The sequence below is a fragment of the Enhydra lutris genome, unplaced genomic scaffold, assembly GCF_002288905.1.
Source record: "Enhydra lutris kenyoni isolate GAN:26980312 unplaced genomic scaffold, ASM228890v2 scaffoldscaffold2, whole genome shotgun sequence".
NCBI lineage: Eukaryota > Metazoa > Chordata > Mammalia > Carnivora > Mustelidae > Enhydra > Enhydra lutris.
Genome location: NW_019154086.1, coordinates 54,983,406 through 54,995,932, shown reverse-complemented (window position 1 = coordinate 54,995,932; position 12,527 = coordinate 54,983,406). Strand labels below are relative to the sequence as shown.

General features: G+C 34.0%; 1 protein-coding gene across 1 annotated transcript in view; it reads right to left on the bottom strand.

The window, feature by feature from the left end:
* Positions 1-9,300: 9,300 nt before the first annotated feature.
* Positions 9,301-12,527, bottom strand: part of LOC111150514 (cell surface glycoprotein CD200 receptor 1-like) — a 31,354-nt gene continuing 28,127 nt past the window's right edge. The window contains exons 6-8 of the mRNA XM_022508006.1: positions 11,606-11,723; positions 11,022-11,067; positions 9,301-10,346 (exon numbers count right to left, since the gene is read on the bottom strand). Of these exons, the coding sequence (XP_022363714.1) occupies positions 10,278-10,346; positions 11,022-11,067; positions 11,606-11,723 (233 nt within the window). The 3' untranslated portion in view covers positions 9,301-10,277. The remainder of the gene's footprint in view (positions 10,347-11,021; positions 11,068-11,605; positions 11,724-12,527) is intronic.

The following is a 12,527-nucleotide window of genomic DNA, read 5'->3' as shown; positions in this document are numbered from 1 at the left end:
AGGATACAAAGTCAATGTACAGATATCAGTGGCTTTCTTATACACTAACAATGAAAATGCAGAAAGGGAAATTAGAGAATCGATTCTATTAACTATAGCAAAAAGAACCATAAGATACCTGGGAATAAACCTAACCAAAGAGATAAAGGATTTGTACTCGAGGAACTACAGAACACTCATCAAAGAAATTGAAGAAGACACAAAAAGATGGAAGACCATTCTATGCTCATGGATCGGAAAAAAAAAAATTGTTAAAATGTCTATACTGCCTAGAGCAATCTATACTTTCGATGCCATCCCAATCAAAATTCCATGAACATTTTTCAAAGAGCTGGAGCAAACAATCCTAAAATTTGTATGGAATCAGAAGAGCCCCCAAATTGCTAAGGAAATGTTGAAAAAGAAAAACAAAACTGGGGGCATCATGTTGCCTGATTTCAAGCTTTACTACAAAGCTGTGATCACCAAGAGAGCATGGTACTGGCACAAAAACAGACACATAGACCAGTGGAACAGAGTAGAGAGCCCAGATATGGACCCTCAACTCTATGGTCAAATAATCTTTGACAAAGCAGGAAAAAATACCCAGTGGAAAAAAGAGAGTCTCTTCAATAAATAGTGCTGGGAAAATTGGACAGCTATGTGTAGAAGAATGAAACTTGACCATTCTCTCACACCATACACAAACATAAACTCAAAATGGATAAAAGACCTCAACATGAGGCAGGAATCCATCAGAATCCTAGAGGAGAACATAGGCAGTAACCTCTTGGACATTGACCACTGCAACTTCTTTCAAGATATGTCTCCAAAGGCAAAGGAAACAAAGCGAAAATGAACTTTTGGGACTTCATCGGGATCAAAAGCTTCTGTACAGCAAAGGAAACAGTCAACAACAACAACAACAACAAAACAAAACAAAACAAAAAAAAAAAAAAACAGGCAACCCACGGAATGGGAGAAGGTATTCACCAATGACACTACAGACAAAGCACTGATATCCAAGATCTATAAAGAACTCCTCAAACTCAGCACACACAAAACAGATAATCATGTCAAAAAATGGGCAGAAGACATGAACAGACACTTCTCCAAAGAAGACATACAAATGGCTAACAGACACATGAAAAAATGTTCAACATCACTAGCCATCAGGGAGATTCAAATCAAAACCACATTGAGATACCACCTTATACCAGTTAGAATGGCCAAAATTAACAAAACAGGAAACAACATGTGTTGGAGAGGATGTGGAGAAAGGGGAACCCTCTTACACTGTTGGTGGGAATGCAAGTTGGTGCAGACACCAACTGAGGGTTTTAGAGGGGAGGGGGGGAGGGGGTTGGGTGAGCTTGGTGGTGGGTATTATGGAGAGCACATATTGCATGGAGCACTGGGTGTGGTGCATAAACAATTATTCTGGAACACTGAAACTAAAAAGAAATTTAAAATTAAAAATGATAACTGATAAAATATTTACATCTTTTCAATATTTAATATTTAAAAATAAAATACAGAATTAAAATAAAGGAATATTTTAAAACTATTTAATCCACAAAATTAGTTTAGTTAAATTCAGTTAGGTATGTGTACTATGTAACATAATATTAATATCATAGTTAAAGTTATAGCATGACACAAAACACAAATGCTGGGAGGAAGAAATGGAAGTTTACTATTTCAAGACAATTATATTATATGTGAAGCATCATAATATCACTTGAAGGTAGAATGCAATCAGTTAAAGAGATACACTATAGATCCTATAACAACCACATGAATAACAACAACAAAAAGTGTTGTAGCTAATGAGGATATAACATAGTATCATAAAAATTAGTAAATTCTCAAAGTGGTAAAAGGGGGGAAAGGGAAATATACAAGAAATAAAATATGAAGGAAAGTAGAAAACAAATAGCATATTGATAGATTTCAACGTAAGCATATCAATAAGCAAATGTCAATAGTCTCAATCTGAAATTAAAAACAAAGATGTTCGGGGCACCTGGGTGGCTCAGTGGGTTAAAGCCTCTGCCTTCAGCTCAGGTCATGATCCCAGGATCCTGGGATCGAGCCCCGCATCAGGCTCCCTGCTCAGCAGGGAGCCTACTTCCTCCTCTCCCCACCCCTCTCTCTCTCTGCCTACTTGTGATCTCTGTCAAATAAATAAATAAAATCTTAAAAAAAAAAAAAAGATGTTCAAACTGGAGAAAAAAGACAAAACAATTATATGTTGCCTATAAGAAACATACTTTAAATATAAAGATAAATAATTTAACAGGAACATAATGGGAAAAGATACATGGTATTAACACTAATCGAAAGAAATCTAGAGAGACTGTATGAATAAAAAACATGGTAAATTTGAGAGAAAAAAATATTACCAGAGATAAGAACTTTATTTCATAATGATAAAGGAGTGAATTCATAAAGCGGATGTAGCATTCCTAAAATTTTTTACCTTTATACCAGAGCTTCAAAATATGTGAAGCAAAATCAGATAGAACAAGGAAAATGAAACAAATTTACAATAATAATCAGAGATTTTACTAGATCTCCTCAATAACAGAAGTACGCAGATAATCAACAAGTACATAGAAGATCTGAACAACACTATCAACCCATTGACATTTGTTGAACACTCCAAAGAAAAGAATAATACACACTATTTTCAAACATACATAGAACATTTACCAAGTTAGTCCTCTATCACAATCACACACCATGTCTCAATAAATTTGAAAGATCTCAACCCATCTATACAAAATATGTTCTCTGATCACAAAGGAATGAAATTAGAAATCAATTATAGAAAGATATCTGGAAAATCCTCAAATATTTGGAAATTGAATAGCACATTTTTAAATAATCCACAGGTCAAAAAGCAATCTAAAAAAAATATGATGTATTTTGAGCTAAATGAAAATTAAAACCTTCACAAAGGAGATTCCAAGTACACATGACTCTCTTAAGCCATTTTAAAAGATATTCCCAGTTATACACAAATTCTTCTAAAGTAACTAAAAGGAGGGATTACTTCCTATCTCAGTCAGCTCAGGCTATTATAACAAAATACCATAGACTGGATGGCTTTAAGTAACAGATATTTTTTTCTTACAATTGGAGAGGCTGGGAGGCCCAAGATCAAGGTGCTGACCAATTTGGTTCCTGATTAGATCTTTTTTATGGCTTGTAGACAGCTGTTTTTTCACTGTGTCCTTAGTGGTAGAGAGAGAGATCTTGCCTCTCTTCCTCTTTTTATAAGGACACTAATCCCATCATAGATTCCCCATAATCTTATCTAAATTATCACCCAAAACTGTGGCCTCCTGACACATCACATTGGGGACTGGATTGAATTTTGAAGGGACACAAACATCAGTCCATAACCTTGTGCCAACTCCTTCTATAAAATCAGCATTAAGTTGATACCAGATAAAACAAGGGAAAATATTACTGGAAAACTACAGATAAGAAGTGACCATAGATGCAAAAATTCAAAGGAAAATTTTAGCAAGTATAATATAACAATATATAAAATAAGGATGATACATATATCCAAGTGGAATTAAATCCAAGAATGCCAGCTGATTTAATATTTTGCAAAAATCAATATTACCATATTAAAAACTAAAAGGAAAAAATTTTTGATCATCTCAGTTGGCACAAAAAAACCTTGCAACATCAAAGATCTGTACCTGTTTAAAACTTTGAGATATGAGGACTATAAGAAACACTCTTCTACCCAATAAAGGGCATCTGAAAATAAAACTAAGAAAACAAACAGAACCCAGCAACTAACATTGTATTTCATAGTGAAAGTCTACATGCTCTGCCCCAAGACCAGGAATAAGACAAGAATGTCCACTTTCACTACTTCTCATCAACATTGTACTAAAGGATTTAGCCAGTGTAATAAGTAAGCTTGATCTTGGGTTAAAATAAATACATATTTTATTGTTCCCACAGAGGTCTTAAAACTCTTGTAATTTCCTGAGTGATAGAGATGAGAGGAATGTCCTTTATTATTCATAACAAACCCCTTTCAATCATACCTGAGTTTATGCTAGTGAGTGATCTTGATCAGCCTCTGAATACCTTCAGGAAAGGGGACTTCCTGCCAGAGGAACAAACCACATGATTACAGAGTTGGAAACTTCAGGCCTACCCCAGGACCAATAATTTAGTCATCATGCCTACACAATGTAACCTGTATAAAAGTCCTAAACAAGGGGTTCAGAAGACTTCTGCTTTGGTGTATACATCCATGTGCCAGGAAGGTGGCACACTTCAAACTCCATGGGGACAGAGTTCCTATTCTTGGGAACTATTCACACCTGGTCTATATACATCTTCATCTGGCTGTTTAGTATAATAAACCAGAAGTAATAAGGGTGTTTCCTTGAGTACTGTGAGACATTATAGCAAATTATCAAACCTGGGGAAAGAGGTCTTATAGGAACCCCCAATTTGTAGCCAGCTTGAATGAAAAGTGTGAGTAATGTAGAGACCCACCACTTAAAATTGGCCTCTGAAGTAAGGGCTGTCCTTTGGTACTCATCCCTTAATCTATGGGGTCTAAGTTAATTCTGGGTAATTCAGGTCAAAATTGAATGAAATTGGTCATCCAGTTTGTATCCAGAGAGAATTGGGGAATTGGTTGGTGTTGAAAATCCACAAGTGTTAGAAATGTTGTGAGTAGAGAAGCAGTTATTTATTGAGTAAAACAAAAGCCATCCATATTGGAAAGGAAGAAATGAAATTGTCTGCATTCACATGCATCATGATCATCTATGTAGTAAATCTGACAGAAACTTCAAAAATTATTAGAACCACCAAGTACATTTATCAAATTTACAGAATATATAGGGTCAACATACACAACTCAACTGAATTTTTTTAAGATTTTATTTATTTATTTGAGAGGTAAAGAGAGAGAGAAAATGAGGGAAGGATGGGCAAAGGGAGAGGGAGAAACAGACTCCTCACTGAGCAGGGAGCCAATACAGGGCTTAATCTCAGGACCCTGAAATCATAACCTGAGTCGAAGGCAGAGTTGAAGGTAGAGCCATCCAGGTGCTCCGTCAATTCAAGTGAGTTTTTATATAATATCAAGGAAAAATTAGAAATTGAAATTTAAAAAATAATATCATTTGCAATAGCATCAAAGAGTATGAAATATAGTATTAAGGGTTAAGCCTGACCAAGATGTATAAAAACTATACACAAAAAAATTACAAAACACTGCAAAGAGAAATGGGAAAAGGCCTGAATAAATGGGAAATCTACTATGCTCACGGACTGGAAGAATTATTATTGTTAAGATATCAGTTCTCCTCAAATTGACATAAACTTCAACATAATCAAGTCACAATCCTAAAAGTCTTCTTTGCAGAAATTGATAAACTAAGTCTAAAATTCATATGGAAATGGAAGGTACCTAGGATAGCAAAAAAAACTTTGAAAAAGAACAAAGTCAGAGAGCTAAAACTACCCGACTTCAAGATTTATAAAGCTACAAGACAGTATGATATGGGCGTAACAATAGACAAATAGTTCAATAGAACAGAGCGCCCATAAGTAGGCCCATACAGATGGGCACAAATTAGTTTTGACAAAGATAGAAGGTAATTTACTGGTGCTGGGATATGCACATGAGTATCAAAATGCAAAAAAAAAAAAAAGATCTTCAGTCTATATGTCACAAAAATGTCATATGTCATACAAAATTCCATCAAAATGGATTCTAGACCTAAATGTGTAACCTAAACTATGAAACTTCTAGAATAAAACACTCTAAGATTTTGTGATACCAAAAAATTTTCTTAGTTGCAATACCAAAACTATAATCCATAAAAGAAAAATGTCAATAAATTATTCATCAAAATAAAAAAGTCCTCTTTTAAAAACAAAACAACCAAAACCAAAAACATCTCTTCAGAAGACACTGAACACTGTAAAGAGAAAGAAAGAACTTGTATTCAGAATACACAAAGAATTTTCAATAAAGAGAAACTGTACCCCGGTGTTTTTTTCTGATTAAAAGATATTTGTTATCAGAGCCTATGAATTATATTGACTACCCAGTTTTTCTAAAGGAGAAAAACATTTCAGCACTTACCAAAGAAAATATATGAGTGTTAAGTAAGTTTATAATAGGACAGTCATCAGTCTTTATGGCGATTATATTAAAACCACAATGAGAGATAATTAATACATAACACTGTATGCCAACTATACTTCAATAATAATTTTTTAAAACCATAAGAGAAAATACACATATACCATAATGTCTAAAATTAAAAAGACCAACCATACCATATATTGATAAAAATGTAGGAGAACAGGAAATCTCAGACATTGGTGGGAGGAATGTAAAATAGTGTGACCACTTAGAAAAAACACTTTCACAATTTCTTTAAAAGTTAGACAACTACATACTGTGTGATACAGCTATAGTCTTCACAGGTTTTTACCCAGGAAAATAGAAGCACAGGTCCACAAAAATATTTGCACAAGAATGTTTACAGCTTTATTTATGATGGCATAAAATTGGAAACAACCCAAATGTCCATCAACAGGTAAACAGATAAACAAACTGGTATATTCATACAAAGAAATATTATTTAGCAATAAAAAGAATGAGCTATTAATGTGCGAACTTATCTCAAGTAATTATACTCAGTGAAAGAAACCAGGAATCCCCACCACCAAAAAAAAAAAAAGGGAGCACATATTGTATAATCACATTTATATAAAAATCTAGAATATGCAAACTGAGATATAGTTATAGAAAGCAGATCAGTGGTTGCCTGGGGATGGAAGGAGAGCAAGAGTTTTGGGGTAGGATTATAAAGAAGAATAAGAAAACGGGAATGATGGATAAGTTCATTATCTTGATTATGCTGATGATTCACAAGTATAAAACAAGGTCAAAATGTAATAAATTATATGCTTGAAATACGTGCAAAATTTAACAAATTGTTATATCAATTATACCACAATAAAGCTATTTTTTAGGTGTTCTGAAATAAAGCATAAACACTAATACATTTATATTACAAGGAATATCTTTTAAACTAGTACTCGGAAAAAGAAAGAATAGCAAAAATGTTAGCCAATCTAGCAAAGCAGGGCAAAGAAAAAAGTGAAACAGGGCATGGAGAGTAAACATAGTAAAGATATAAAAATTAAGACTGTAAAACGTGAGCAAATATGTAAGTAACCACAACAAATATGAATGGTTTAAACTCTCCCATTAAAAGTTAAAATTCTCAGAGTTCATAAAAATGGGGTATATATTTTCTATTAAAAAGCTGTAGTGGGCGCCTACACTCAGTGGTTTAAAGACCCTGCCTTCGGCTCAGGTCATGATCTCAGGGTCCTGGGATCGAGACCTGCATCGGGCTCTCTGCTCAGCAGGGAGTCTGCTTCTCCCCCTCTCCCTCTGCCTGCCTCTCTGCCTACGTGTGATCTCTGTCAAATAAATAAATAAAATCTTAAAAAAAAAAAAAGCTGTAGCTGTAAAAGGTATACATAATATAAAATGTCACAGAGAATTGAAGAGAGACAGACTACGACATACCCGGCAAATACTAACTAGTGAAAGGATGGACTGGGCAGCCATGAAGATAAGGGGTTCAGATTTCCCATCAAGAGAGAATTTACCATTCACATGCAAGGAGTGCAATCAGCTGATGCCCTCCAGTTGCTAAGGCCTTCAGGATCCATTTCAGCTTTTGAGCTGAGGTCATACACTTCCCAGCCATTGACTAAACGTTTTGCACTTCTGTTCATGAAAGATTTTTCTTAGAAGCAATCTTTGCTCCAGGGTTTCTCATTGGTTTGGCTAAGACTTTGGCAGTTCTATGTCTGGATCTGAGGCTCTTGTATCCTGCTTCTTCCCCTTTCCTTTCACAGGTCTAAACCACATTTAGCACCCCTGTAGTGGAAGATTCTAATACATTTGTTTCCTGTACATCATAATTTAGCATTTGTAAACTATCTTGAAGTCTTTATTTACAGGGCAAATATATTCTATTTTGTTTGTTTGTTTGTTTGTTTGTTTTTTAAGATTTTATTTGTTTATTTGACAGACAGAGATCACAAGTAGGCAGAGAGGCAGGCAGAGAGAGAGATAGAAGCAGGTTCCCCACCGAGCAGAGAGCCCGACACGGGGCTCCATCCCAGAACCCTGGGATCACAACCCAATTCGAAGACAGAGGCTTTAACCCACTAAGCCACCCAGGTGCCCCTACAGGGCTGTTTTGACATATATTATCAAGTTAAGGTGTAAACACAATTTTGCTTTTTTGTTTTTCAGTAATATTTAAGCAGGTATCTTTGAACCCAGTTGTTTGTGAACCTCATCCCGCCCAGGAATGAATGAAGAATTAAGAAAAGGTCAAGGAAAAAAAAAAAAAAAAAACAAAGAAAAGGTCAAGGACAGGGTTTGATGTCTATTGTGTATTGCTTGGTAATATTTATATGGGGAAGCTTAATGGACTGGTTTGGGGCATACCTAAATGGTGTCAAAATGGTTTGGTCAAATTATGTGCTCAATGTGATGAGATTAGTTTACCTCCAAAAGAAACTAAGAATCTTTTTAATGATAAAGCCTAGTGTAACCAAAATATCTGGAGAGAGGAAAACAGTGACAAAAGAACTGTCTTAAAAGTTTCATGTGGCAAAATGAAAGAATGAATGGATTTTGTTTTAATTTCTGCCATAATGAAAATTTTTAATATTTTTCCTGCTATGGAGAGCCAGACTTTTTTTCGTAAATTTTTATAAATAAAATATATTTTTCATAAACTTAAAAACAATATGTACATTCTTTTTTTCTTTTTTCTTTTCTTTTCTTTTATTTTTTCAGTGTTCCAAGATTCATTGTTTATGCACCACACCCAGTGCTCCATGTAATACATGCCCTCCTTAATACCCACCTCCACATTGTTAATACTGTATTCCACAGAAAAATTGAAGGCAAGAGTCATGTCATCCCTTGGCCATTCTCTTAGCACACAGACCAAATTCTATGGATATTCAAGTTCTTCATAATGCATATTTAGCTGCTCATATACTCAATGAACATTGGTTATTTGCTAAACACCTCACAATAAAATGTACATCAGGAAAATACACAATTTCAATTTATCACATCTTTAAAAACTATTGGGCATTAGCTATCAATCTCTATTGAGATATGAGTTCAGAAAGTAATTCCTCACGTGTGTTCCCTCTCTCTTATTCCTGCTTTCTTTCATGACAGAAAAACATAAATCCAATTTTGTCAAACAGTGTAATTTTATTATAATCATATATTACATTAGTTAACTGATTAAAAACAAGAAGTGGGAATTGGTAGATACTAAAATAACAGTATATGGAAAGGCACATTCAAACACGTTTGAAGGGAATGTAAATTGATACAATTTGACATACCAATTCAATAAAAAAAAATGCACAAACCCTTTTGACCTGAAATTCCACTATATTTATTCTATAAATATACTTAAACAAATACAAAGAGATCTTTCTACAAGAAACATTCTATGTGGTATTGTTTATAATACTGAAACAAACAAATAAAACTTAAAGGAATCTAAATGTCTATCACTAGGACTGTAGTTAATTAAATTATGACATAACCATACAATGGAATTGTATAACCATTAAAAAGAATGAGGTAGCTCTGCTTCTTTGATATAAAAGATCTCCAAGACCTATCATATTATTAGCTTTCTATAAGTGCAGAAGAGCATCATGATATGTTCCCATTTGTGTCTTAGCAAGGATATGTGTATATATATGTAAATAGACCTATGAATATACACCCATACCTTGGGTGTACAGATGTATGTACATAAAATTTTCAGGAAGAATACATAAAATATGTTGATTGTTCCTTCTACAGAGTTCTTTCTAGAGGAAACTCAGTTTTCATTATCTATTATACTAAACAATTTGAATATTTTATCATGAGCATTTGCTTTCTTTGTAATAATATCAGTTCTTCAGAGAACTAGCTAATAGCAGCTAATATTCTAAAATTTCAATTACAAAAGGATATGTATCCAAACTCTTTAAAAATCTCTATCTTCTCAGAATCCTTGAAAAGCTAATTCCAAAATAGGTTTTCCATAATAGAGCTCTAAGAAAATCAAAATAGTAGCTCTGCCTTATATTTATTCATTTGTTCTGCTGTTAGAATCCAATAATTTATGAAGTATGGAGATACAGTCTATCAATTTTACTTTGTAACTCCTGAGACCACTTCATTTGCTCACAGTATCATAGAGTGGATTGTTCTTCTCTGTGTAGCTGGCATAAGGCTGCATTTCTTCCTAAGAAAGAACTCAAAGTCAAAAGCAATTCAAAAAAGCCAGAAATCATCAACTACACCTATGTTTTCCTCACAGGTGCCCCCAGATTCAGTAATCTACAAGAGTGCTTATATTTGTGTCTCTGGGCTTATATGGATATAAAAGAAGGACTGTTTTCTATTATTTAGTCAAAAATTTATTGATTATTTAAGTCTCAGTGTGAGATGGTAATGTTGTGTGATAGTAGGAATGGAAAAGAATGAAGTAATATGAGAGGTATTTCAAAGGAGAGGGTCACAGACTTGGTAAGCTACTGGTTATGAGATTATGGAGCAGGAGAGATTTAAGACCAATTAAGAAGGAAATGATGATGGTATGGAGAAAGAGAAGTCAAGAATTAGAGAGTTTCATGAGGGAGGAAAGACCAATTCAGTTTCTCCAAACATTACAATCAAAATTTGGCAAATATTATGTGCTATATAGGATACAGTTCTTGAAATGAAAATGTTCAGAATGTGTATGAATAGTATAAGATAGATAATTGACAAAATAAGCACACCTGAGTATTAGCATTATAAAATTAGAATTTTTGCTTTTTAATTAAAATACTAATATTGAGGCAACTTACAAATTGCCTGGCTATATTTTGACATTGAAGCTTAAAATTTGCAAAGATACTTTTTAATATTATCTTACCTCCTCAACAACTGAAGTAGCTTCTGTTTTTTTTAATTTGCATTTTCTGCAAAAATAAAAATAAGCTGGAGTGAATTCAGAAAACATCATTATTTAATTAAAAATGGGAAAATAAAACAGTATACTATTGACAAGTGTGGTTCATTTTTTTTATAGAAGTTATAATAATATAGAAAGGAATTACCAGAAATAAGAATGCTACTGGTAGCTAATACACGTAAATGAGATAATTCTCATATGGGAAGAGGAGTGAACTTATGCAAAAGAATCCTGATATATGGGATAAATGTGACACATCCTTTTTGTTACATAAAATGAATTATTGTAATTCTTTACCTAAATAGAGAATTAAAGTCTGTCTCTACCAAGATATTGCCCTAAACAGTTTAATTCACTATGTTTGCATACCTAAGTAACCAAGTAAAATCCCTCGTGTCATTTAGAGTAGTCCAAATAGAACACCTTTAGGACACGCTTCTTGATTATGAGAATGTTAATGTTAACATATTAATTTTACCCCACCAATTCCGTATACCTTACCCCTTCTAGCCCAATAAAGCCGAAGAAAAAGCATTACTCAATACCTGCAGCAACGGGTTTTCCAAAGCCCAATGGATCCCACAATGACCAAGGCAACCAAAACCAAGGCAAACCAAATAAAGGAGGTTATATAAAAAGTAGAGTTTAGTGATAACTGGTCACCTGTAAACATAGACACAAAAGCATATGGCTTATCTGTGGTGCATCCAATGAAATATTATTTAGCACTATAAAGAAATGAGCTATCAAGCCATGAAAAGACATGAAGGAACAAACTGAGGGTTTGGAAGGGAGGAGAGTGGGGGGTTGGGAAAACATGGTGGTGGGTATTAAGGAGGGCACATACTACATGGAGCACTGGGTGTGGTGCATAAACAATGAATCTTGGAACATTGAAAAAATAAAATTAAATTAAAAAAAAAAGACATGGAGGAAATTTAAATGCATAGCTCTCAATAAAAGAAATCAATCTAGCAATGCTACATTCTATATGATTACAAGCATATGACATTTTGGAAAAGACAAAACTATGGAGCTAGTGTAAAGATCAGGGGTTGCTAGAGGTTAGGGGGGAGGGAGGTATGAGTTAAGTGGAGAACAAAGGACCTTTGGGACAGTGAAACTGCTCTGTATGAAACTACGATGGTGGAGAGATACCAGTTCTACATTTGCTAAAACTCATAGAATGTACACCTAGAGTGAACCATAATGTAAACTATAAACCTTGAGTGATAATGTTGTGTTAATGTAGGTTCATTGATTCTCACAAATGTACAAGTGTGATATGGTTGATGTAGAGAGAGCGGGAGACCGTGCGTCTGTTGGGGCAATGGAAATATGGGAATTCTCTGCTGTGAACCTAAAACTGCTCTAAAAACTAAAGTCACATACATACACACACACACACACACACACACACACAAATAATATATATATATATATATATATATATATATATATATATAT